The following is a 27,943-nucleotide window of genomic DNA, read 5'->3' on the forward strand; positions in this document are numbered from 1 at the left end:
GGGCGACTCAGCTAGATGGGTCGAACCACTGCGCGAAGGGGAGGGAGAGCCTTGGAAGGGGTGCAGCAGAACGGAGGGAGAAAGAAAAGACCAAGATAGGGCCCCAGGCTGGACAGAACTCTGTGGGATCCCAGCTGCGGAATCCAGCGGGAGCACTGGGATTGATGTCGACTCGGCGCCGAGGTTCTGCGTAGCTTCCCACCCCTTGGCTAGTATGGGTTGGTCCGGCGGGTCAGGCCGTGGAGGTCGCGCAGGCGCAGTGTGGACGGCAACATGGCGTCCAGGTCCAAGCGGCGGGCTGTGGGGAGTGGGGTCCTGCGGCCGCCTGGCGCCCCAGTCCAGCGCGACGACGACGAAGAGGAAGACGAAGTTGAGGATGAGGACGAAGACGAGGAAGACAGTGACGAGGAAGAGGATGAGAACGACGAGATTGTTGACGAGGTGAGAGGCACACGCGACCCCAGTTTGCTTTATACCTGAGAAAAAAACTTTCTGGCAACCAAAAGCGGTGTGAAAACAGTGCGAGCTGCGTGGAGTAGTGACTTCCTGTCCCCGAGGGTCTGTAGGCAGAAACTGGAGGTGACAAATTCTTACTCAAGTTTTTCTGTACTACAGCCACAGTCATTATTTTTTAAAGCCCTAGCGGCCATCCTCCCAAAGCCCGCCACGACACAGGCAGAGTCTCCAAGGGCTGTCATTACTTCTAAAGCGAAAACCCCAAATCCTTGATAGGCCAACAGGGGCCTGCAGACTTGATCCTCTCCCCACCCCTGACGCAGCTCCTACTCACTCGGGTTGCCTGTTTCACTCACATTGGCCTTTTCAGTTTCTTGAAGGCCTCCTGCCCCGTTTTACCGCAGAGCCTTTTCAAATGTTCTTCGTCATCCTGCAAAATTTTTCCTTCCTTGTTCAGATCTCAGCTAGGCTGTTATTTTCTGGCCCCCCGGGTCCTGGTCAGATTTTTTGGCTTTATGTTCTCATGTAACTTGGGTTCCTTTCCTCAGAGTAGCTGCCACCATAGTGCCTGGCAGTATAGGCACTTATTATTTGTTGAATGAATAATTAGAATTGAATGATCCTTAAGACGACTGAATGTCTAAATAGATACCTCAAATTTAACTCATCCAAAACAGAATTTGTAATTCATGACCCTCTCCTAATCTTCACCATTTCTGTAAACTGCCCCCAAATTCACCAGTTGCTCTAACCCAAAACCTGGGGGTTAACTTTAATTCCTCCGCTTTCCTCATCCCCAGCTGGGGGCACAGGCTAGTCAGTGACGGAAGGACATCCCCTCCATTGGTTAATCCTGTTAGCTTTACTTTCCCTATCCAGACGCCTCTCATCATTGATTCTGTGACCATTATAATCCACACCTCCATCATCTCCTACCTGGACTATAATAGCTTTTAACTGGCACGCCTTTTCCACTTTTGTTCCCCTGCAATCTCTAATCCACTTACAACCAGAGAGATCTTGAAGGTCTGTTCTCACTCCCGTGCTCAGAATGCCCCATTGGCTTCCTATTTCATATATAAGATAAGCTAAAGTGCTCATGGTTGAGGGACAGAAAGGCAGCTAGGATGACTGGATGAGAATAAGCAAGAGAGAGTGATGGGAAATAAAGTCATAGAGGCAAACATGAGTCCAATGAGCATGGGAACCGGATCAGGGGTGAGACTGTGGCGTGGGTATATACATCTTTCCTTACAAATCAGCTCCTTACTCTGGCTCCTTGCCTTTAGTGGCATTTCACCATTTTCCACTTAGAAGTTTGGCTGTTTTGCTGATCTGGGGTTATAGAAATCAATGCTTCTTGCATTAACATGGAAAATCTATCAGACTGCCAAGGATTGAAAATTTGTGTAATAACCATCATTGGTGATAGTGTAGGAAAATAGGCACTTACATATACTGTTGGTGGGAATATAAATTGGTACAAACTCTTTGGGGGGTAATTTGACAATATCTTTCAAAGTTTAAAATATATACATCCTCTGATTCAGTAATTCTAATTTTAAGTATTTATTCTCCAACAATATTAATTTCAGGCTCCATGCATTTTGTATTAACTCATTTATTGCTCACATCAACTCTATGAAGTTAGGAATTAGCACCATTTCACAATTGAGACCGTACAGCAAATTAAGTGAAAACATGTATATGTATAGTCTTTATGTGGAGAAAAGAAAAACCAGAAAATACATTTAATTATGCATGTGTTGAAAACTTCTTGAAAGAATAATTTACTTTTGATGGTAAATTTTAGAGAGTAGGAGTAATGGCTGAATGATAACATTTTAAAACTTTCTAACCTCTGCACTTCTAGTTTTTACCCCTGACATGTATGACTTTTTTGACTGAAGAAATTGTTATGGCTTTTAGGGTAGTTCCCCATGTTGAAACACTAGTAGATGTTTATTCCTTTATTTATTTGAAGGAGGCTTTAATTTTCTGAGATGTTCACTGATCCACGATTCATTTTCCTGATACAGAAATCCATGAGAATTATTTTGATAATTCAAAATCTGCCTCAGATCTTTTTGAAGCAAGATGGTGTATAAGTAAATAAGGAAATGTGCATGTTTATTTAAAGTCCTGAAGAGTCTGATATAAAGGACAAGGTGAGGCAGATGGCTGAGCAGCAATAGACAGTGGGTATGGGAATCTCAAGAAGGAGAGGTGAGGATAGTGAAAGATGAGGAGAAGGGAATAGGCGTGTTTAGTTAAGATTCTTGTGATCGTGTGGTTAGAATTCTTCATGCTTAATAGAAACCCTTGGAGGATAGCTTCAGCAGAAAGGGAAATTTGTGGTAAGGATACACCATTATTTATAGATCTCCAAAAGCAGGAAAGCAGCTGAGCCTCAGGACTAGACTGGGTCCGCCAGCCTGGAATGAAACAGAGAACCTTAGAAGTCTTTCATATCTCTGCTTTACTCTTCTTTGTTACATTCAAAATACTTGGTTTGCTTTCAGTTTCTACTTCACATAGCAGAAAATCAAAAATGCCAACAGCTTCTGAGATTTTCATTCAAAAGAGCAGGAAGGCTAGATGCCACAGTCTTAATTCTACATCACCTGGGGGTGAGTGATAGGGCTCTGTTCTACAAAGATGGCTGTTCCTGCTGAAACCATATGGAGGGGAGCCCATACCCAGGGAAAGGGGTGCTGGACAAATAATCCATTTGGTATCCATTGCATTGGTAGTGCTATAATAGCCTAGGACAGAGGTCCACGGCTTCTATCTAGACTAGGAAAAAACAGAAGAGCATTATTTAAAGAATGTGTTTATTTCTAAGGAATAAATTCAAGTCCTGAATAATGACAATTCATTATTAGGTTTAGTTTGATCCTATCTGGAACACTCCCACCCAACCCCCAGGATTTTGCTACTCACATAATCTGGCTGAGCCTGCTGTAGAGAGTCGGGATTTGAAGTCTGCAAGCTGGACTTGATATCTAGGCCCACAAAGTTTAGCAGTTAAGCATTTAAATATATGCATAGTTAGGATGGCAAGGTAAAAAAGCAGGTCTGATTTCCTCCATGACAGCCTTCAGCTAAGACCTAAATTCCAAAACCCGTAAAACCTGAAGTGCATCTAAATATACCATTCCATCAGAGCCCCAGGTTTGGTGTATCTTATCAAGGTATGATTTAGGGTCCTCAAGGACTGATCTTGTGTGGCATCTAAAAGCATCTAGGTTTTGTTTTTGGCATTTCACTGTCATCTTCTCTTAGATTCTATTGTTGTTTCACAGAGATAGATCAGGGAGCCCAGCTACACAGACCTTCTGTGTACTCACTGTATTTCCTCTTGCCTCAGGGCCTTAGCTTGTGCTATTCCTGTGCTAGGAACCCTCTTTACTTTTTTTCCCTCAGTTTCCTGCTCAAGTGTCACTTAAGGAAACCTTTCCTAAGTGACTTCTTATTTTTTGAGTTGTTACAGCACCATGTACTTTTATAGCATGTACAATTGCAATTTTACATGTATTTCCATGAATATTTCCTTCATATCTACATTTCTTCCTCAACCATGAGCTCCAGGAGAGCAGGATCATTCCTGTCTGCTTTGCTCACTGTTTCATCCCCAGTGCCTGGCATAGTTCTGGGTACCTGGGGTGGTACTCAGTAAATATTTGCTATGTGATTGAAGCACAACCTCAAATCCATGGTCTAAATCAAGCTCTGGGCAATTCCAAGGACTTTGGAAATGATTTTGTTCTTTGCCCATCCTTTTTGCAGTCAGGTAAAAGATTTTTTCCTACGTGGGTCCTGTGACTTTTATCTGGACCAGACTTTCTCAACATTTAAACTAGGTCACTCTGACTGTTTTATTCCTCTCAGGCTTTTATGTCACATGAGGAGATGGTATGAAAGTTCTTTGTAATCTGTACAGGTGGCAATCTTGGCAGTGTTCGCTGTGTTAAAGCCTAGATGTTTAGTTTTGCAGGTAACATTTTCTTCTTGTCCTTTTTCTGGGATCATAGAGAAAGCGCCTAAAAGAATGGAGGTAGAGGGAAAAGAAAAATTTGCGAAGTGAAAAATAATGCCGGAATTATCTTAGAGAGTTATGTATGACAACCTATTTTGTGTGTTATTTATAGGAAGTGAATATTGAATTTGAAGCTTATTCCATCTCGGATAATGATTATGACGGAATTAAGAAATTACTGCAGCAGGTATTGTCTTTTACTTATTACACATAAATTTGCTCTTCTAAGAAAATCCAGGCCATTCAACACAAGCTCTCTCACATTTCATCCTTTTAGAATTCTCTTTTCTATTCTCGCCACCTTGTCTGGAAGGAAGAATTGTTTCTCTTCTTTCCCAGAGCTAACCCCTCTATTTGTACCTCTGCTCCCAGATCCCTCCCCCTGATTCCTATATTTAAGTATTCTGTGTCCTAAAATACCCTTCTTTTCATCTACTAGAGCTATTATTTCGTTTTCTTTAATTCACATCCAAACTTTGTGGAGTGAAACAATTCTTGTATAGGAGCCATATAACTTTGCCATAGATGCTACAAAATCAGTGCTTGCTATCATTGAAATTTCATTATTTTTATTTGAATATCTGGGATTTGAAGTTTTATTAGAAATTTTGCTTCGATCTTAATTTAAAATAATTTTTTTCCTCCTTTTAGCTTTTCCTAAAGGCTCCTGTGAACACTGCAGAACTAACAGATCTCTTAATTCAACAGAACCATGTTGGGAGTGTGATTAAGGTAAGCAGGACAAGTGTGTTTATTCTGATTAAGTGAGTTCTTTATTCTGTTCAGCTCAAATCAGAAGGAAGTATCACTGGAGGAAGGGAGACTAGTTAGAAGGCCATTGTAGTAATCCAGCATTAGCAAATGCAGTAATCTCGGTAGTGGCAACAGAGAGGGAGAGAAGTGGGCTCATTTAGAAGATATTTGAGAGATGAAGTGTGATGGGGCTTAGTGCATGATTGCTGTCTGAGAATGACGGTAGGAGGAATTAAGGATGACTGCCAAGTTTCTGGCTTGAGCAACCAGGATAGCAAACACTGAGGGAGATCAGGTGAGGAGGGGGAATGTGAGTTTGGATTTGTGTGCCTTGAGTTTGGGTTGCCTGCGATACATGCATGTGAGACACTGAGTAGCAGCTGGAGCCCTGAAGACAGGAATTTTCAGCAGATCAGAGGTCACTGAAGTCATAGAAGTAGTTGGGATTGCCCAGGGAGGCAAGGGACGATGCCCTGGTAGTACCAACAGCACTTGGATGAGTAAAATAAGTGGCAGAGCCAGTAAAGGAGATGGGAAGGAATGACTAGAGAAGTGGAAGAAAGAGCAGTAGAGTGGTATCCTGCAGAGTGAGGATGAGCGCATTTGAAGGAGGGGATTGTCATCATTACCAGAGGGATGTTATAGAGAGTCCAGCAAGATGAGGGCTGGGTTGAATGGCTCTGTCACCTATCATCTGGTGGCTCTTTCAGTTATCTGTTGCTGCATAACAAACTACCCCACAGCTCAGTGTCGTAGAATAGGAACAGTCGTTTATTTGGCTCATGGATCTGCAGTTTGGACAGAGCTCAGTGGGGACGACTCATCTCTGCTTTAGCTTTCTGTCAAGTTAGCTAGGAAGGCTCAACTAGGAGCTCACGGATCTGTTTTCAGAGTGGCTCACTCACATGCCTGGCAAGTTAGCACTGGCTATGCCTTGGGAGCCCCAGCTGGGACTCTGGGCCAGTGGCCTCAGTCAATTCCTCTCCATGTGGGCCTCTGTATATTGGTTGGGCTCCAAGAACAAGCAACCCAAAAGACCCAGGCGGAATGCATAGCACTTTATGATATGGTGACATTTCCACCATTCATTTGACCAGCACAGACACAAAGTTCTGAGGGGAGGGCACACAGAACCCACTATTCAATGGGACGAGTGTCTAGGTCACTTTGTCCAAACAGAATGTCAGATAGGACATCCGTTGGGGCCAGCTGTGGAAGGTGCAGTCTGCCACAGTGAGCTTAATCTTTTTCCATTTCCATCTCTGAAAATGAGGACATTAGCACCTACCTTGTAGAGTAAGTAGGTGAACAAAGTGAGTTGCTGAGTGCTTAGAATAGTACCTGGCCCATGGCAAGTGCTATATATGTGTAGCTATCACTGTTGATGTCTTTTGTGTTTGCTTTCTTATTTATTTTTTAGAGACAGGGTCTCGCTATGTTGCCCGGGCTGGTCTTGAACTCCTGTCCTCAAGTAATCCTCCTGCCTCAACCTCTGGAATAACTGGGATTATAGGCATGAGCCATCACACTTGGTGGCATTGTTGATGTCTTTTTCCTATTCCTGGCACCTGTTGCCTAGCCTACATAAAAATGAAAACAAACAAGAAACTCTATTTCAATCTAATGTTCCACTCTAACTACCTCACTTTCAGCCATCTTACTTTGTCTTCAAAGCCAAAATTCTTGAAAAGTAGCTTTATTCATGGTCTCCACTTCCTTTCCTCGTATTCGTTTCTCAAACACTGCAATCTGGCTTTTATGCCACTAAATGATGAGGTTACCAACATCTTTGTTACGCTTCTCAGACCTTCTGATGTTAGCAACCTGTGGCACTAAATGTAAAGAAAAAGAGAAATAAACCCTATGGCAGCTTTCTTTTATTAGGGCAGTAGGAAAGAGCAGACCACCTGCTCTTTCATCAAATAAATGTGATCTCTAGCTCATTAGCTTATAAGACCTGATGGATATGTAGGAGAAGCAGTTGTTTTTATCCTTGAAAGAGTTTATCATGCAGTGAGAGAAGAGTTTACGACTTGGACAAGCAAATAGGCATCAAACAAAAGAGAAAATGTGAGGGCTCCTAGTAGAAAGGCTGTCAGAGTAGAGCTGGAAAGTTCAAGTTGGAGTCAACCATTCCATTCTTAATTCTGTTTTCTTAAGTCGTCATTTTCTTTCTTGCTCTCTTTTTTTCTCCTCTCTGGCCCGTATGGCAGATGTAAGTGGCCCTCAAGCATTGTTCAACTTCACTGATGATCAAGACTGACAAGTGCTCTGGAAGCATATGAATTTTAGGTGAAACAATGTTATGGGCCAGCAGAGAAACAAGCACGGGCTGGCCCCAGCCAAATGTTTAGAAAAATTGAGACTCTGGTAAAGGAAAATGTCTTGAGAATCTAGTATAAAGAAATTTAGAGCAGGATGAGATCATCCAGAATGTAAAAAGAGGAAACAGAGTCAAGGGAGGTAAAGGGAATTGAGCAAGGACTCATAGCATTTAGGATATAATGCTTTTCTAAGATGAAGGCAGTAAAACAAAGTTTTGCTTTTGAAAAGTGAAAAGATGAATGAGGCTGAGATTCCAAGACTTGGTATAATACTTCTTTTCAACTAAATATAAAATGTACATCTTTTTTCTTTTTAATATAGCAAACGGATGTTTCAGAAGACAGTGATGATGATATGGATGAAGATGAGATTTTTGGTTTCATAAGCCTTTTAAATTTAACTGAAAGAAAGGTTGGTTTCACGGGGTCACATCTGAATGGTTATTCCTTAGGCCAAACCCACTTTTATTTAATGCATGGTGAAAGTGTCTTTTATGTCAGACTATGATATTAACTATAATGATATGTGCTCTTGTGAAATCTTACGTAATCCTTTTTCAATATGAAGATGGTGTTTTGAATAATCTGTGCCCAGTTAAAGTCGTTTACTCCCTGTGGTAAAGAGAGTCATCTGGCTTTTCATCACTGGTGTCCTGATGGCATTGACACCGGAGCTGTTTGTGTGTCCCTGCTACTTGCACAGTGTGGATATTCTGAGGCCTTGCTGCTTTCTGAAGTTGAGGGCAATTACTGATATTTACTTGTGTTTTGATTCATCTCTTTTTATTGACTCGCTTATGAGTTATAATAAAAAGTAAACCAGCTGCCTACACCCCTCAGAATAAGATGCAGTCTGCACTTAATCTTTAATTTTAAAAAGAACTTTCCAGTTGCTTTCATCCATCTTTATGAGATGGACTAGAATTGCTATTCCATTGTATCTGAGTATTAATTATAACCCTCTCCTTACCACGGATCATGGGATGGTAAATACCCAGGTATAGTTAGTTACTTTTGAGAAACACCTAAGCAGTCAACACTAAAGACATACAAGATTTTAAAGGCTATGGCAGGAAAGTGCCCTTACCTGTAAGATAAAAAGCGATAGTTTTTACTTTCAAGTTTTCTCCTGTAAGTGATGATCTGCAATAAAAAGCAAGCCTTCTCTTTGCTTTCTAGGGTACCCAGTGTGCTGAACAAATTAAAGAGTTGATTCTAAGCTGCTGTGAGAAGAACTGTGACAGGAACATGGTTGAACAGCTGGACAAGCTTCTAAATGACACCACCAAGCCTGTGGGCTTTCTGCTAAGTGAAAGATTCATTAACGTCCCTCCACAGATTGCCCTGCCCATGCACCAGCAGCTTCAGTAAGAGACCTGGGAAAACGTCTTTGAGCAGTCATGGTTTTCCAAGTAGATTCAGAAATGTGATTTAAGGGGAATATGTAGGTATAGAAAGAGTTCTACCCTTAGTTTAATGTGAGTAAAGTGGAAGTAACATCCTAGGAGGTACAGGCATCATCAGTAATTGGATTTTTGAAGAGTTTTAATTATCTGTGACAATAATCTTAAAGATTTAAATGGTATAAAAGTTAGATGAATTTCATATAGACTTTTCACCCCCATTTGATGGAAGTTTTTCACATTAACAGATAGATTTTGGGAACACAAAATGCTGAACAGATATAACAATAACAAAAAGCAGTAAAATCCCCAAATTTTATTACTATGTTTTATAACTAATGAAACCATAGTCCTCATATTCCTTTATAACTAATGAAAACATAGTTCCTAGGGTTTTTTGTTCTTTTGTTTTTTACTACAGTAGTTTTAAGTTTACAAAAATATTTTAAATGTAAGAAAAGCTATGAAATCATCTAGCAAACTGAGTGAACTAAGAATTGTATTGCCTGTGCTTTGAAATAGAGGATGAAATAGAGACAGGTCCTTTACAGAATATTATTTCTCAGAGGTCATAGCACTTGTGGTTTCCCTTTAAACGGTTGTGGGAATATAACTACACTCTGGAAACTTTTCCTTTTGCCATTTTTCCTTTATGGATTCTGTGCTTTTTAGTTTTATTCTCATCCTCCTGCTCTCTCAGCTGCTACTTTGATTGTACTTCTGATACCTTACGTGTTTTTTGTTTTCCTTTTGTTTTTTTCTGATTGGCTGAAGCTCACATTTATTTGGTTTTACAGGAGAGTGATCTGCTTTCTCTTCATCTTATTAAAAGCAAACGGAAATGGGTTGTTCTGAGTTTCTTTACATATTTGCTTAGAGGCAGCCAGATGCATAGGGCTATGTGTAATTTTCACAAGGGGAAAAAAGTTAAGGCTTTGTTGGCATTCCATTGACTGTTCTAGATAGAATTTAGGGTGTCTGTATCTGTACAGTTTCTGCAGTATGTCAGAAATTAGTCCCGGACTCTAGCAATTAGAGACTGTATAGTAGTCACATGCTCTAGTGACAGTGGTTATGGCTGCGTGCTTTTGTGTGTTTCAGTTAAATGTTCATTGCTTTACAAAATTCAGATTCTTACATGTTTTTAACTTCTGCACAGGCAGAGCAGTGATGTTGAGTGAATTTGAGACTCATCTGTTAGTTGTTGTGTATCTGCAACTCAGAGCATTATCTGAGATCCATCATACTATGTGTTATAAAAAGTGGTACCATAATCAATCTAAAGTGCAACTGCCTAAATAAAAATTCATTGCTTTAAGAAGCATCAAAAGTCTGTTCAGTAAGCCCGTGTCACAGCAGAAGCCACTGGAGTTTCCTCACTTGTTTTCTGTGTGCTCTGGTTTGCTGATGGATTTCTCTGGACCCAGCAGGTAAACGTTCTGTGTGTGTGCACCTTGTAGGAAAGAACTAGCAGACGCACACAAAACTAACAAGCCATGCGGAAAGTGCTGCTTTTACCTTCTGATTAGTAAGACGTTTGTGGAAGCTGGAAAAAACAATTCCAAAAAGAAATGGAGCAACCAAAAGAAAGATGAGTTGATGTTTGCAAATGCAGAAGAAGAATTTTTCTATGAGGTAAGACTATCCCGTTTCGTCTGTTTGTTTAGATATAAATAAGGATTTCATTGAAAATAATCAAGATTTATTGTTCTCTCATTTTATGTCAAAGTCCTTCAAGTGTGGCCATTTTCTTGTTCTCTGTGTCCCCAGGAGCTAGCGGCCATTGGTAATGTAGTGCTTGGCACATAATAGGTACTCAAAAGGCTGTCACCAGCCTCCCCACCCCCACTGCTGGTTCCAAGTGTGGGGAGGAGAAAAGCAATTAACCTGCTATGAATGATTAGGCATTAATAGGATGCTTCCTGTGAGATCTTTCATTTGAAAACTGTGCCATGAGATAGACATTAGCCTGGATGTACAGACGGGGACATTGAGTCGGAGGGAGATGAAGGAAATGGTCTGAGATCACACAGCTGGTCGGTGGGGAAGCTGGGGCACCCCTGCTGCCCTGTGCCCTTAGTTGGGGAGGTCATCCTGCTGGTGGGATCTCCAGCGTTGTTTTCCTGCAAAGGTAGCTTGAACCATGATGGACAACCAAATACTCGAGATTATTATTTCTCATACTCTTCCTCAAATACCTTGAATAAATGTGAGGGGGAACATATTTTCCTGAATTGGATGACATCACTTCGTACTTTTCAGACTTCCACTGAAGAGTGAAGCACTGCCCTTGTTTTCTAGGAAGTAAATAGTAAAAATAATTTTTTAAAAATGTATGCCTCAGCACCTCAGGTAGACCCTTTCAGGGGAGTATACATGGTGTCTTCAGATGCTTGATTATGCACACTTACTCCATGTTCACATGACGGCATTTTACTAGGGAGCAGCTGGTAGAGTGGGAAAAGACCAGTGTTTGAAGACGTATTCTCGTTAATTGTCCAGTGTCATGAGTCTTAATTTCATTTTTCTGTTACAAGATTATTTTGACAATTAAATGAAATTAACATCACCTAGCTGTTGTTTGCCTCTTAGAAATGGTGCATTTCTCTCCATGTTCCTCATGTGGGTTACAAATCTAGTTGGTGAGCATTTTGTAACTTCTGCCTAAATGTCCCATTTGGAGCTTAGAAAGATTTCTGAGTTTTGCTTCCTTTAGCTGTCATTCTTATTTAAATATATGCCAAACATAATATTCTTTGTTGTAGATTAAATGAATTTTGCCTTTGGTTGTCCAAGTTTTTAATTCATTATTAACTTACTTGGTTCAGAAGGCAATCCTGAAGTTCAACTACTCGGTGCAGGAGGAGAGTGACACTGGTCTGGGAGGCAGATGGTCTTTTGATGATGTACCAATGAAGCCCTTGCGAACTGTGATGTTAATTCCAGGCGACAAGATGAACGAAATCATGGATAAACTGAAAGAACATCTATCTCTCTAACCCATTTCCCATGGACAGTGGTGAGCTTGTTTTTGTAAAATCACCAGAAAACTCAGTAGAGATTTACTGAAAAACTCATGACTTTATTCAGATTAAGATCCTATACAAAAAGTAGGTTTCTGTCCCATGTGTCTGTGACACATTTACAAAATATCTGTTTTTTAAAATTTTGGTCAAATTATGAATGGTTGATTAAAAAACTTTTCCAATAAGAGAAAAAAATCGAGTAATTTAAAGAACTCAATGAAAACTTCTATTTTTTATTTTAAAATAATACACAAAGTGTTATTTTTTTCAAGACTATTTTGTGGGGTGTGATATCCATGTTCATGTTAAATATCTGCACATCACTCCAGTGGGTGGCCGTCTGGCTAACTTTGGGACACTGTTGCACCCTGTGTTTGGTGGGGGTCACTGTATAGTGCATCTCTGTTCAGTAGTTTCAGGGCACTTCTCACACATTGTCTGTTCCTTATTCATTGTTGAAATAGGAGATAGGTGATCCATTACTTGCTGTAGAATATCCTTACTTTCACTAGAAGGCAGATTACTGAAATAGTATTGTGGAGCCAGTTGTATAAATCTGTTTGTTTAAAACAAAAAAATTAGATTTTTGGGTGGGGAGGGTGGTGAAAGATACCAAACATTCTGTCTGGGCCCCTCCCAGCCCTGGAGAATCTACTTGTAGAACTGGTGTTTAATTTTTAACTCCTCAGGATCTCCATCTGTCTTTGTAAAATAAGTATTTTCTGGCTTTCATGCAACCAATCTGATTGCATTTCTAGATGAGGTGGCCTCTCTAGTGTTAGCGCCATACAGTGGAAGTGCTGCCCTCCGCTGGCCACTGGGGGAAGCCAGTACTTTTTCTAAGGCCCATCACTGTATGAGAGGCATCGGATTACATGCGTGGAGAGCTTTGGGTGGGGGATAGAGGGAATATCTTTGCTTCTTTGTCATCTTAACTAGTATCACTCCCCATCCAGCTGTTTAAGCTGGACACCTATGAGTTATTCTTGGTTGCTGCCTTGAACATAACTTTGCCCAAGCAGTAGAGGCACCTTCAAAGTGGACCCAGAGTCTGCAGTAGCCTCTGAGACTAGTCTCCATTCTCACTATTGCCACTGCTTTCCAGTCTCCACTTGGCAGCCACAGGGATCTTTAAAAGTGTATGGAGATGTTACTCTTGCTTAAATGATTGCTGTATGCTGCACTTGGGATAAAATCCAAACTCTTATGTAGCTCACAAAGCCCTATACCCTCTGGTGCCTGCCTGTCGCTTCATCCTCACTGTCCCTCCTTCCCCCTGCCCCACAGCTCCAGTTGCAGTGGTTCATCTGTTCTCGGGAGGTGGCTAAGTGCAAGGTCAGTGCACCTGCAACCTGTATTTCTCTGTAGCATTCTGTTCCTCTTAAAGAAACATGTTGCTTTGTTTATTCCTACATTGTCTTTTCTCTTTATGCTGTAATCTCACAGGCAGGGGACTTTTCTTAGGAATCATTCATAGAGACCTGCCTTACTCCTGACATAAATTAAGACTGGTACCACTATAAATTTTTTTTTTTTTTTTTTTTTTTTGAGACGGAGTCTCTCTCTGTTACCCGGGCTAGAGTGCTGTGGCATTAGTCTAGCTCACAGCAACCTCAAACTCCTGGGCTCAAGCAATCCTACTGCCTCAGCCTCCCGAGTAGCTGGGACTACAGGCATGTGCCACCATGCCTGGCTAATTTTTTTCTATATAGTTTTAGTTGTCCATCTAGTTTCTTTCTATTTTTTTTAGTAGAGACGGGGTCTCGCTCTTGCTCAGGCTGGTCTCGAACTCCTGAGCTCAAATAATCCACACGCCTTGCCCCCCAGAGTGCTAGGATTCTAGGCATGAGCCACCACGCCCAGCCTATACCAGTATAAATTTCTTATAACTGAAAATGGAATAAAAACCAAAGTTGTCCTTTACTCCTACAAGTATGAATTCTAAAGAAACCCCTTGCTCCCCATTAAACTTACAGTTCAGGGGAGATTTCAGAGGTAATCCTGATGTAATTGTTCTCAGATATGCTGAACTTGTGGAAGAGGACCCATTCTGGCATCTTCTTGGTGACAGAGTAACTAGACAGGGGATGCAGCTGAGCAACTTGCTTATGTGTCAGCATCAAGTAGTTGCCCGACCCGTCAACATCCCGAGCAATCTACAAGGCACAGTTTCAAAGAACAAAGATTTTGCATGAATATGGAGATCAATACACAAAAATATTTGTTGAAAAAAATCCCAAAGTATTTCATACAGAGTAGTGAAAACTAAAATTTGCCACCCATATTTCCTATTTTCAAATGTAGAAATTAAGCCGTAAACGTGTTTTGCCAAAACCTGAGACCAGTGATGTTAACTAACTCCAGCACTTGAAGGCCACCGTGCTCAGAGTGCAGCCCTAAGGTTAATGCTTTGTCATGAAAACTTGGCATGTTACCTGCCCTACTGTGGAGGGTATATATACTCAAATGTCAAGTGCTTTACATTTGGTGCTTAGGTCACAATAACCATGTGACATAGGAACCTTTCTTTTTCTTTACAGATTAGCGAACCCATGCTGAAATGTCATTTTTCTCCATTAAGACTACTTTAGAGTTTATTTTGTGGGAATACCCCAGTATTTCTCATACTATGATATGAAGAGCATGCCTACTTCTGCAATGTGTGTTAATTTAAAGGAGCTCTGTCAGTTAGCGTTCGCTGGGAAAGAAACAAATGGGACAGCACTGCTTGTTGGGCATTAGCACCAACAGTTAAATAGGGCTGTTTGCAGACGGTCAGATGAGGGACTCTATCTGATGTTCAGCTTCCTTTCTGTAATGAAAAAGCTCTTTTGTCCTTTTGGACAAAGTTAAAATATTCTGGCCTGGCCCTTTATTCCCTTGAGGGGAAGTATATTTACATATCAAATCTTTAATAACATGGATTTTTAGTTTTGTTGGAAGTTAACATCAATAAAACCATCACCCTAAGTGAGAAATTGCTGGCAGAATGTCCTCAATATGTGAAATTCAGGGACACCCATGCCGAGGCAACCCTACCCCTTCTTACCTGCATAAAGTAACCAGACAGAAGAGCTTTCTTTATGTTCAGAGTGTTTTCCCTGGAACCAAAAGCAGGCTCTGCATAGGGAAGCTCAATTCGCTTGATAATTTCTAAGAGTTCAGCTCGGATAACATCTGCCATCCTGAGTGCAGAACAGTTGAGGAAGTAATCATGACACCACTTTTCAACACAGTCTAGGAGGGAAAAAAGAATACAAGGCTATTTAAAAATGATTTATTGTAAGCTCGAAAGAGCCCAGGCCACGAAGTTGCTATTGTTAAGCCCTGTGCACTCTCCTCTCCTAAAAAGGAGGCCCACATAACTCACATATGTGAGTGGTGGGAAGGCGGCAAGGACAAGGATCTCTTGTGGCTGTGAGATCAGCTGTCCGGGGCACTGCCAGGAAGGGAGACAGTACGACTGGTAACACCTACAGCTCCTGCTGAGGGTCCATGATCCAGCAAACTGCAAACAGGGTGTTCCTAGTGCTGATCGAAGGTGCAGCTCCTCTAATCTGTGGCTCTAGTCTGTAGCTCACAGGGGCAGAGAAGATTAAGATCTACATTTTGTCTCGTGTGTATACAGCAAGGATGTATGTGGCCACATTTAATCAAACTAGGAAGGAAAAGGCCTACAGTATACATTCCTCTCTTATTTAATGATAAAAAAAGGATTACTACTAGGAGTATACATTCCTCTCTTATTTAATGATAAAAAAAGGATTACTACTAGGCTGACTTGGGAATTAATTATGTTACAGTTAAGCTCATCTATCTACCCTAGCTACAGCTCTTCTATTAAAATTCAGTCACCTGGTTCCGTCTGAAGTTACTCTTTCTTGCCACCTGGAATTATTTAAGGTGGACCTGGGAATGCACATGGCCTTGGCACTGTAGGCAGAAGACCCTTGTTTACTCTGTCCCGTCCACTCAGGCCTATTTGGCACCAGGAGAGCATGCACTTGGTCAAACAGTGTCACCCATCCTGCTTGCTCTCAAAAGATGCTACCAAACTCCTTGTGTACTTTCTGGCTCCACTGAAAAATTTTTTTCTCGGCTTTGAAACACTTAACTCCCTGCTCTTTATATGATTCTACTGCCTTTCAAATTGCTGTCATAGTTTTCTCATCACTTCAAGTATTTTTCACACCATCTTTCAGAGCAAAGGAGGTAAAAGATGCTTCATAGAAAATAAGGGTGAGAAAAAAAATCCTTCTTTTAGGAAGGGAACTCCTCGCTGGCTGCCCTCTTAGGCGGCTCCAGCCTCTGCCACCTTGTGTTGCCCGCTCTGCCCTCGGAGGTCCTCTTGTCTGCAACTGTTTGCATAGGAGCTTCCAGTTTACTTCTCACTGGGTACCTGCCTATGACAGTTAACCTACCCCCTGTCTTTCAGGCGCACAAAGGACTTTGCCTCTGTGTTTTACACGTGCCACTCTGCCCTTCGGATGCCCTCCACTCTCCTCTACCGAGCTCCCACAGCTGCGCTGCAGCCCCGCTCAGCACAGCCAGTTCTTCTCTAGTGTCCGGAGCTCTCCAGCCTCTCCACGCGGGCAGTGAATGTGCTCTGACACGGGAGACACACAGCACAACCCTGACACGGTGGGCACCTAGAGATGACTGTTCCTTGTCTTCCCAGACCCGAGTTGTGCAAGCCTCTGTGTTCCCCTGTCACTGTGCCACTCTGAAGGCTGGCTGAGCAGAGTGTGGGAGCTCTAGAAATACAGGCATGCCGTGGCGGCACACCAGAGCTCTGTGGGAGCAGGAAGAGAGTGTCTGCTACGCAGGGGCCTCTGGGTGCATTTAGGGCCTCAAGTGCCACTGCATTCAAGTGGCCAGCGAGGCTAGAGAAGAACAGTGTTTAACGGGTAACTCAGACTTCTTTGGGGAAAGGATGGTGGAATCGGTAGGTAGTTTCCAAGAATCAGGAGCATTCACTTACGCTCACTGGTAGAATTCTGAGTTGTGTCTTGGTAGGCCTTGTAAATGTTGATGAGGGTAAAGTGATCTCCTTCAGGATGTAAAAATGTCTTCCAACAGGTCAAGGCAGCTTCCTCAGTTCCATGTGGCAGATGTGAAAAGCAATTTGGAGCTTTAAAATACAAAAGGTCACATGGTCAGCAATAATGAAGACATTTCATCTTAGCATAACATGCAGAGGGGAGGGTCAGTAGTAGTATTTGTGGAAATGCTCTTGTTTTGATTCTCTGAATAAATATGTTATTCTTGTTTACTTAGAAAGCAAAGAAATTTAGAGACGTCATTCTAATTCTCTCTCTCCTTTTTTTTGTGTGTGTTTGCTTTCCTAAGGTCTACTTAATACCATTAATACCCTGCTTGTGTTCCAGTGGGAGCAGGGAGAACCTGAGATGCAAGGTGCACAGACACAGGAAGAGGATAAGAACTGTGGTTCTAGGCTGGGTGTGGCGGCTCAGGCCAAAAATCCCAGCACTTTGGGAGGCTGAGGCTGGAGAATCGCTTGAGGCCAGGAGTTTTGAGGTTGCAGTGGGCTATGATGATATGCGCAACAGAGTGAGACCCTGTCTCAAAACAAAAACAAAAAATAACTGTGGTTCTGACACAACACAGCGTTTGGTCTGTTCTGCTAGTATTAGATTAAAACAGACTAGGCAGGATGAATGAAGCTGGTAGGAAATAAAAAACAAGCACACATCATTATTTGGGGAAGAACACTTTACACTTTTGCTTGATCTGCACTGATTACTTCAGCAAAAGCAAACTTGGTATGTTTTCACATGTCTGGTTAATTCACTGGATTTTGAGTTAGACTTTTTCATATTAAGATAATTTTTTTCCTTTTGAATCTATTAAAATATTTCACTATCATTTCAAAAGGTTAAATGAATTCATCACTGTCTCTGCTACATACTCCTTCAAATATAACTGCAAATGACTCTTATTTAAATCTGTACCTGGTGCAGATTTATAATACAAAAGAATAGTCATTAAGGAGTACCTGTTACCATGGCAGCGATCGTTAGCATTTCATCCACACAGTCAAATTCACAGGATGCTAAGATAGACTTTGAGAGTTGTGGATCCAGAGGAAACTCTGACATGATGATTCCAAATTCAGAAAGATTTCCATCATTATCCAGAGCTGCCAGATAATCTAAGTCTTCCAATGCCTGCATCAAACTTTCTGGTGCTAAGAAAGAAAAAAAAAAAAAATCAAAAAGTCTCATATAGCTGAGATGGAGTAACAGGTACCGGATTTTCCTTCCTGCATGGAACAAGCAAACAATAGGCAAAATTTGTGAAACAACAGTTTGCAAGACACCAAACACCAGGCAGGGAAGGACAGTGATTCCTGAGGGGGGAAACTAACAAGATGAGCCCTCTGATTGTGCAGGTAATTCTTGGAATGAGTTTCTAGGCTGTGATGCAGGGAGGGGAACCCAGGTGGAGCCTGCCAGACTCCTTGCAGTATGAAGATGGGGCTTAGGGTCCAGGGAGACTAAGATGGCCAGAGCTTGAAGGTCAGAGTACCTAAGAGGGTTGTACAGAGAGAGAACTCTGGGGATCTGAGAGAGCTCCCTTGACCAGGCAGCAGAGCGCTGATTAGCACGTGTGTGTAAGGAACCACCTCTGGCCACAGAAAGAGCCATGTGAAAGGATTAAAAGGAACAGTACCTGGTGCTCATACAGGATATAGGGTAGTACCTGTTCCCACCAGCCAGACTGGAAAACCTCGATTCGTGGGGCACTGGGTAGAAAACACAGAAGGGAATAACTACCCCTAGATGAGCACTGCTCCAGGACCACCTGACAAATCTACAAAGCAGGACCTAAAAGGCTGTCCTGCATCCCAGGACAAAGCTCAAGGATATTTACAGGAATACAAAAGTATTTTGTATTTTACCCAACAAGGTAAAATGTACAATGTCTAGCATCCAGTAAAAAATCATGAGGCATGAACAGCAGGAAAATACATTGCATAAGGAAAAGAAAAAATAATCAAAAGTGACCCAGAACTCAGATGATAGAAATAGTAGACAAAGATGTTAAAAGAGTTATTTGCCAGTGCAATAAAGACAGCAAGCTGATTTCCTCCATCCCTTTAGTTCTCTTTTAAGCTTATATAACATTGATAATGGTGTGGTGTTTATTATATATGCCTAACCTCCACCAAAAATTTAAAAAAATCCATTTATTTAAAGCAATCTACTCTCTTTGCCCTTGAGGAGTAAGACTATATTCAAATAAACATATGTATTTTTCCACCTGTCTGGTACTTGGTATAGCAATAAAGGCCGCACAGAGAAGCAGATCACATCGTGTAAAGCTATGTTGTTCTGCCCCAAACTGAAGGGTTTATGAGAGCCACCAGATTGCTTTCATTTGTCTCAATTTCGATATGTGCAAGGTGAGTGGGAGATGACGGCTGTGGGGACCTAAGAAACGATTTAACCTGTCTGCATCTGTAAGTTTAAAGTAACAAATTGTAAAAACTTATTTGTTGTCCAAACTTTGACCATTAAGCTATTCGTCAACATTTCAGGCAAACTGAGTAACTCAAAAGCCCAGTCACAAACTCCGATGTGATAAAATTCCTCCATTCCTGTTGGGACAACTGGAAAGCTTTAGGAGGAGCCACTCCTGTCTGTGGTCTGGGAAACTGATGCTGAGATGCAGTTCACCACATCTCCAGTCCTGCTGCTGGATCAGAGCAGAGCAGGGAACAGTATGATTTCAACCTCTGAAACATCCATTGCAAGCAAAAGATCAGTTCTGGGAAAAGGAATTGTCAGGGACTGAGGGGCGGCAAGCACTACCCAAGGAAAATCTGCAAAGAACCCAGACATCCACTGGAAGACTTTAATCCTCACCTGGGAGAAAAGACATTGAATTTCCCTATTGTTTTTTGATTTTTGCCATCAAGATTTAAGACTGAGCAGAAGATTGTGGCTTCTCAGAGACATTCCTGTCCTGATTTTTGACCCCTCTGTCCTGCTTGGGTGCTGGCGTAGAGCACTAGTATCCTACTTATTCATGCTTGGGAACCCTTGGACTAACTATATTAGCAAAGATGAGACCTTGAAAAGTTACAATCCTGGGAAGGAAACAGATGGGCTATTTAGAAAAAAAAGTTGAAGAGTTCCACCAGTGAGGCATGAAATGAAAAGTAACAGCTGATCTGCCAGAGAAGGTGCAAGAAGCAGCATCAGAAATAAGCATCTTAAATTAAACAGAGCAGGGAGAGGTTGGGAGTACAAACTTAATTACTGAAAGCATTTTAGAAACCAGTTTCTATATAAATCAGCTTCTATACAAAGCTGCAGCATTGTAAGTTACAGGATCTTTGGCAATTGTGCCTATAAGCATCTGGCTTGACAGCCAGGCTCTGTCCCCAAAGGGTACCTACTACTCATTTTTATGCCCTGGAGTTGAGTTGACTGCGCACACAGTTAGTAACAGCAATGACTTCATGATTCTGTTCCTGGTCCTAACAACAGAAAGGGAGAAGATGTTCTTGGGGTTTTATTGTATTAGAAAGAATGAGTTAATGGATACAGGTTACCCAGGTGAAGGAATGTTAATAACTGAATAGGAGTTGCTAATAATTCATTCTACATTTTAAGATATCTCCCCAGTGTGGCCTATAAAATTGTCTTAGCTAAAAAGCAGAAGGGTTTTGATGAGGGTTCTTTATGGCAGTGCTGCTTAAGTGTAATCCATGGTAAATAATGCTAACAAATGGAATATAATAAATGTTTTAGCGTGAGGTCTCTTCTTTACAGCAGTACAAAATCTGACTGCTTTCTTCTGAAGGCAATTTCCAGATGAGCCAAGCATTGTTATTAAGATTTCTTGCCAATGGCAGCCAGGCTCCCTGTAGAATAGCTCACTGCAAAGTCACACACCTCCCCTACTGCCATTGCTCAGAGTAATTTGAAGGGCTATAGCCACAGCATTCACTGTTCTGTGTGTCCTTTTTCCATGGGAACCCTAATGCCAAGCTCCAAAATGTATCTGCATTTTCCTTCCATGGTATCAGCAGAAAGACTGGTTACAGGGAGGACATTAAATTGCAACAGCAGAGGAGGGGCCAACCCGGTCCTAACTCTGAGCAAGAGCACAGGTGAGTGAGGAGTCCAAGGCTCTGCTGTGTAGTTTCCAGAACAGACAGCCTCACACAGAATGTTTCCTACATTCTTAAAATGTATGCCAACATTTCAGATGTAAACTGGTAGGAGTCCTAGGTTGGTCGTCTCCCCTTTCCAGAAAGTCTATCTACTCAGGTGCTCAGCAGGTTTACTCCGGCCAGGTCTCTTCTGTTATAAAAATCTCTGCCCTACTTTCTGCCTAACTTGACCAAAATGGCTCAGAAACACTGACTTTCCTCCTAAGGTAGTTAGTATTATGCAAATTTATGCAAATATATTTATATGTACTTTTCCACAGGTAAAAGTTTCAGTCTGCAATTATTCCTGGGAATATACTTAATGGAGCATCATGCCTTCTCTTTTCTGGAGTGGACAAGCATTTTCAGGAGCAGAATAGGGCAGGGAGTCCCTTGGTAAGCAGTCCTGAAAGCCAAGGTTGGTTCCTTTCCTTTTGCCATACTCCTTAAGCCCCTTTCTTCCTAATGAGGGCATAGGACTAAGGCTCAATCTAAGTCTTGAGAGTTGGAAAGGATTTTAGAGATAGAAGTGGCCTCCAATGGTAAACTGAAGAGAAATATTTTCAACTCCCTTCCCACTGGCAGGAGCCAAGATCCTTTTGTGTCCAGTCCTGCCCTAGACAGGGCCCTCGGGTAACAGCAGTGCCCAGTGCACCCCCAGCGCCATCAGCAGCATGAGGCAGTGGTGGCCCAGCGCCTCTAAGCTTAGCTGTGCCCAGAGACTTCTCACACACCAGGTCCACTCCTGCCCATGACATGGAAGGAAACACAAACAGACCATAGACAGCCAGGGCCGCCTCCCGAACCTTTCTTCTCTCCCAGCAAGAAACTCACTCCCACCCAGCCCAGGCCTCAGAAAGGATTAAACAGGGAAGAAGAAGGAAGCTGAGTTTATCTCCCATGCACAACTGCCTTTGCTCACATGCTTGGGAAGACTTTAAACCTTCCACAAGGCACACCTTTAGCCAGTGTTTGCAAGAATAAGGGGATTGTAAAAATTCTGCCACTTCACAAATTACAAATGGTCCCCCATCCCCAGTAATTGTTCTTATAGCCAAGAAGCCTGGCCCCAGGTTCCTGTAGTGGTGGCCAGCTGAAGGCCCTCCCCGCCCCCACACCACTATAGAGAACCATCTTTAAACAAATCTGTTATGTGTTTAGATGGTATGGAACTGGCAGTACCAGAAAACCTGGAAAAATCAGGAAAAAAGTATGGGCTTTAAAGTGACCACACAATGAATGATTTTTACATATAAATAGTTAAAGGATTGTACGTTTGCTACTAGTTGGTGAACTTATTTCCCTACAAGGATAAGGCTCAAGGCATTTGCTCGGCCCTGGGCAGGTGCACATATGGGACAGTCTCAACCCCCGCCCTTCTGGAGTAGGTCTCAGGGAGGAGACCTACATACAAACCAGTAATCCTGTCGTACTGGAAATGCAGTTTTACTTCCTAACTGTTCCCTTTTCTAGGACTGTTCCTCCACTCTACTTCCCGTGCTTACAGGAGCATGATTTTGTACCATGTGGCTACCCCCCATTACCGCCAGGAACCCCCAGTCACAGTTGACTGGCTCAGGCTGGCAGCTTCCCAAATTCAGTCAATCACTCCCTTCCTTGGAAGTTTTAGAATTTGGACCAAGAGAAAGTGGGGAGTTTCCAGGGGCTGACATCAGTGAATCTTGTCCCAGCTTAATTATCAACAGCACCCCATTCACTCAGAAACATACTGGCTTGGATGGAAAACCACTCGGTCACCAGACCCATGAAAAGCCCAAAGGGCATCGGTAGCTAAAAGTCCTTCCATTCTGTGCCTTCTAAAGTCTCCCGCAGGTATTGTTTGCACTTTCTGTAGCATCATTTACTTCATTGCTCTAAGATCCTCACACGCCGGTGCTGGAAAGTCCTCTTAGCATGCTCGCCTCTCTTTTTTCACCGCCTCCATCTGAATATAACAATACATGTGTGTGGCCTTAAACAGGTAGTAGCGTAAGCTTCGGTAACGTATAGACCTAGGCCGTAGCCTCCTGTCAGTGCAGTGCTGGAACATGCACTCGACTCTCCGGGCTGTTTGGGCAGCAGCCAACAGCACCAGCCCCGCCTGCAACTACGGAGCCTCGGGAGCTGCGCGGAGCCGGGAGGGCCGCATGTGAGTGCCCTCAGCAGCCTGTCTCCTCCCTGCCTCCTCTTAGCACAGACTGTACCGTTTTCACATTGTTTTATAAATTCTTGAGCAAAATCTTGAGTTTCCAGTGATTTACAAGCAAGCACATGTATTTCTCTAGCATACTCACAAACTGGACTTCTAGTGTGGTAAATACTATTCTAGAAAGTCCTGATTGACTGATTTATGAATCGTCTGGTGAAAGAGCTACACCATCAACACAGGTGACGCCACTGCAGAGTCTTCACTGCCTCTGCTCGCCAGCGCCAACACGGGCCTCCATGGCCCTGACTTCTCTTCCTGAGCTTACCCCTGTTTTCTTGAGGCCTTTGTCTTGTTGAACATGCTATGCCTCGCAGTTTGTGTTTGGGTTCATTTTTCTTTCCACAATCCAAAGAATCGTGGATAGAACCACCACCATCATAGAACCACCAAAATGAGTCCTGCACCCGAATACAAAGATGGCATCTGGTCTAGTCTGGTACATTTTGGCTAGTTTTTCTCCAAATCCCTGTCTAGGTACCACTGCCTTCCAGGGTAACAGCAGTCTCAGACCATCTGTTTCCACTGAAGTGGTCAGTTGGTCTGGAGCTTCCTGACCAGATGGACAGTGACTGTCATTCAGAATGGAGGTCAATCTTCAGGCAGCCAAGGAAGAAAAAAACACAAAACTGATTTTTTAAAAAAGAGGTCCAGATCAAGGGAATTCAATTAATAGCCTGTAGCCTAGTTATGCCAAATTCATTTTCACATGGTTCATGCATCCTGAAAAGGGTAACAAGTTTGCTGCATTTGCGTATTTCAATTATAAGTTGAATTAAATGCAGCAGCTGCAAGCATCTTTTTTTTTTGTTTCCAAAACGATGAGTCAGAGTTAATCCACAGTTATATTTTTCCCCAGCACAGCAGAAAATAGTTATGTGTGTATTGTCAGGAGACAAAAATAAATTGTCACCCTAGCCCTTTTGTCCCCCAGTTATCAGCTTTAAGCCTCACAGAGTGAGCAGCACATAGGGAAAACATCGAGAACTCAGAAATTCTATTGCACTGCTATGGTTTGCTTTCAAACATCTTTGGCGTCATCAAACTGCCTTTTCTTCCCCCTGCATTACTAGTCTGCCAAACATCTGTCCTCAGCAAGAAGATGCCTAGGAAATCAACAGGGGGGCACTGGAGGAGCAATTTTCAAAAATAAAACATGTTTCTTGTTGGGGCTCTGGACACACCACCCCAAAATGTGACTGGAAGAGACCAGAATATGCCACCCCAAAATAGGCTTCTTTGGCTATTTTGAGCTGGTTATTCTGAGAAACTGTAAACACAGGAGTAGCTCTGAAAAGCTGTCATTTTATAAAAGAAATTTATATCTTTCACTTAAAAGAAGCACTTCGTGGCTTCTCTGTGGCATATTCAAGTTGCCAGCATCATTACTCTTGTGTGTTGGGGCAATTATTAAGTAACATAGGGTGACTTGAACACAAGCACTGTGATACCACCTCAGTTGGTCTGATAACCCAGAAGGCCACACAGTACCTAATGGGCGGGGAGCATGGATAGCACGGCTATGCTGGATAACGGAAGGATCCACATCCTGGGTGGGATCCGCATCCTGGGTGGGACGGAGCAGGACAGCGCGAGATTTTATCACGCTATTCAGAATGGTGTACACTTTAAAACTTAGGAATTACCATAGAATGCAAAACTCTGGATAAGGGGGGAACTACTGTACTTTAAATCAGGATCCTTTATACGGAGACTCAAGCGTCCACTTAGCTTTCGTGAAGTTGAGCCGAGAGTGAGAAAACAAAGCAGCATTTCCAAAGGTCACCAGGGCCTTGACGTGGGCGGCGGGAAGGACACTGACTCCAAAACCTCAGTGCCTCTGGCTTTGGGACCAGAGCCCTGTCCAGGCCTCAGGAGCAGGGCCGAGGGGTGGAACTGAGCGAACCGTATTCCCTGGTGTGTGCTCCTGGGCCCTTGGTGACTGGGCTCCACCAGGAGCGGCTGAAAAGGAGCTGAGGTGCTCTGCGCTGGCTCAGGGGAAAGGGCCATCATCAGAGAACTTTCAGAAGGAAAAGAAGGCACAGTAACCAGGAAAGGTTCTTCAGGACTACATTTCAGCCAGTGGGCCTTGGGTCTGTTTTAAGGAGACAGAGTGGTTAGGATGACTCTGCAACCACACTGTCAGGGTTTCAAGTTAACTGTCTCTGTGCAAGTTACCTAATTTCTGTGTGACTCAGTTTCCTCAGATGTAAAATGGAGCAAATAATAGCATTACCTCACAGGGTTGTTGCAAGTATTAAATGACTTAATGCATCAATCAAGACCATGTAAATGTTACTGTTCTCGTTATTCCTGAGAGAAGAGGCAGGTATTTAAACGGACAAGAATGGGCCTGGATACTGTGTCCAGAGTTGAAGAACTATTTACCCACCAGACAGGATGAGAACTGGGAATGTGGAAGAAACCACAAGGCTGAGGAGAAACAGTTGTGGCTTCTTTCCTGAGCACGTGGCATCGCTTTGCCCTGCAGCTTTGGCAGCTGTCACCCAGGTAGAGGCTGCCTGCCCTCATGTCTCCTTGGCCTGTGAGTCAGCATTCTGGGGACTTTTAGTGAAGATGCCAGCCGCAGGCACAACAAAGCTTCCAAGAAGGCGTGATGCCAGCGGGGAGAGGGCAGAGGGCTGTGTGCAGTGTACTCATTAGAAGAAGACAGTCCCTACGAGAAAAGGTCGGATTGTCCTGGTAAAGTCTCAGTCCTAACTTTAAAAACCTTACCTCTCCGTCAGATAAAAGTCTGACTGCAATTACAAAGGAGTAACATTCTAGTGGGTTTGTGGATTTCCCCCTGGTGATAGTATATAATTCATAAGGAAGGACTGTTTGCCTACAAACGTCTCCTCCCAGAAACTCCAAGCTGCAGAGAATTCTACGTTCACTATCTGGTGATTCACCCTCATACCTCCCTACACCACTGTCCCTCCCTCCTTAGGTCTGCTGGCTTGGCCCAGTCCCCCTGTGCTCCTGTGTCCAAGGTCAGACAAGTTTCCAGTGTTAGAAAAACAGATATTTCCTAGGCTTTTTTTTTTTATACCTTCAGAGAATTTTTACCTCTAATGGGAAAAATGCTTCATTCCAAACTAACTCCTCATGTTTGCTTGCACCAAGTGCCACCTGCTCTTGAGACTGGAAACGGGCAAGAGGAAAGGAGAGAAGCGTCGGCCCGCATGCCCTGCTCACGCGAGCACAAAGCTACCTGGCCTGTTCATGAAGTCACAGTGGCCTAGGCCTGCGATGTCTATCCTCTTCATAAAAAGCACCATGCTTGTTAGGTTGGCTTCCTGCATTTCTGCTGGCTTGAGTGGCCTCATGTCTTTGGAGGCAAATTCTTCAGTGTATAGACAGAACAGTTTTCCTATGAGAAACCAAGAAAAACGGCTTTAATATTTCTGTGTTGCCTTCACATGCGAATTGACATTCAGTTTCCATGTCCACAGTGCTACCTGAAGAAGATGAACCAAGGATTTGCTTGCGGATCTCTGCTTGGCTTTGGCTGATGGGCTGCATGACGAGTGAGTTTGCTCTTATTCTGGGGTTGTACACCTTCACATGGAAAGAAAGCATTGTTAGCATGAGATACTCAACACTGTAGGCTCACTGTGCTGTTTGCAGTACTTTATTTCATGAAATGCTCTGCTACAGACTCATTTTCTTTGCACAATATTTATTATTTCATTTGCCTTAAAATACAAACTGTAAGTGCTTTGATAAACGGATTTAAAGGTTGTCTGCTTTCATTGTAGCTTCAGTAACTATGGGACCTCTGTACCACCTGCTGAATTTCTAGTGTTACCACTTCCCCGAGCACCGTACTGGCAAATGACAACAGACCCTCACATGCCACATGCAGAAAAAGCTTCTCACCTGACAGTGCTGTGTTTCCTTTTATTAATAGTTTTATTCAAATCAACTGTGGTCTCAGTGGTCTCACTTTTATAACAAATACTGAGACTTTCCAGTCATAACAGCTAACACAAAAACTGCATATGGCATTAGCAGTGATTTTTCTTTTTTATGAGACAGTGTCTTGCTTGGTTGCCCTGGGTAGAGTGCCATGGCATCATCATAGCTCACTGCAACCTCAAACTCCTGGGCTCAAGTGAATCTCCTGCCTCAGCCTCGAGAATAGCTGGGACTACAGGTGTATGCCACGATGCCCAGCTAATTTTTCTATTTTTAATTGACAGAAATGGGGTCTCCTCTTGCTCAGGCTGGTCTCGAACTCCTGAGCTCAAGCAATCCTCCCAGCTTGGCCTCCCAGACTGCTAGGATTACAGGCATGAGCCACCGTACCTGGCCAATGGTGATTTTTCTTATGGGTGATCTACAGGGTTGAGTGACAGCCCTGGGTTCTCCAAATGGTGGACTAATTCAATCGAGTTCAACTCTAATTGGTTCTAAAGGAACCTTCCTAACTGTTGAGACTGCTCCATCATACTAAGACAAGGATATTTAGGAGGCTTATGGTCTCCTGGAGGGATAAAATTACTCAACATCTCCTAATGGTAAATGAATTAATATTTGGTGGGTTCTT

At 42.8% G+C, this 27,943-nt stretch overlaps 2 protein-coding genes across 6 annotated transcripts in view; one reads left to right on the forward strand and one right to left on the reverse strand.

The window, feature by feature from the left end:
* Window positions 1-261: 261 nt before the first annotated feature.
* Window positions 262-26,865, forward strand: BCCIP (BRCA2 and CDKN1A interacting protein). Of its 5 annotated transcripts, none has more exons than XM_069461017.1 (8): window positions 273-441; window positions 4,608-4,682; window positions 5,147-5,227; window positions 7,895-7,984; window positions 8,752-8,939; window positions 10,436-10,610; window positions 11,804-11,994; window positions 26,847-26,865. In XM_069461017.1, the coding sequence occupies exons 1-7, from the start codon at window positions 274-276 to the stop codon at window positions 11,972-11,974; spliced, it is 948 nt and encodes a 315-aa protein (XP_069317118.1). In that variant the 5' UTR covers window position 273; the 3' UTR covers window positions 11,975-11,994; window positions 26,847-26,865. The 5 variants fall into 5 exon arrangements, with proteins under 5 accessions (XP_069317112.1, XP_069317118.1, XP_069317117.1 ...); XM_069461016.1 differs by lacking the exon at window positions 26,847-26,865 and adding an exon at window positions 19,563-20,551; XM_069461015.1 differs by lacking the exon at window positions 26,847-26,865 and adding an exon at window positions 17,351-17,775.
* Window positions 12,371-27,943, reverse strand: part of DHX32 (DEAH-box helicase 32 (putative)) — a 44,474-nt gene continuing 28,901 nt past the window's right edge. The window contains exons 6-12 of the mRNA XM_069461010.1: window positions 26,853-26,952; window positions 26,606-26,764; window positions 18,018-18,209; window positions 16,983-17,132; window positions 15,051-15,238; window positions 13,976-14,157; window positions 12,371-12,557 (exon numbers count right to left, since the gene is read on the reverse strand). Of these exons, the coding sequence (XP_069317111.1) occupies window positions 12,386-12,557; window positions 13,976-14,157; window positions 15,051-15,238; window positions 16,983-17,132; window positions 18,018-18,209; window positions 26,606-26,764; window positions 26,853-26,952 (1,143 nt within the window). The 3' untranslated portion in view covers window positions 12,371-12,385. The remainder of the gene's footprint in view (window positions 12,558-13,975; window positions 14,158-15,050; window positions 15,239-16,982; window positions 17,133-18,017; window positions 18,210-26,605; window positions 26,765-26,852; window positions 26,953-27,943) is intronic.

This window comes from Eulemur rufifrons, chromosome 28, assembly GCF_041146395.1.
Source record: "Eulemur rufifrons isolate Redbay chromosome 28, OSU_ERuf_1, whole genome shotgun sequence".
NCBI lineage: Eukaryota > Metazoa > Chordata > Mammalia > Primates > Lemuridae > Eulemur > Eulemur rufifrons.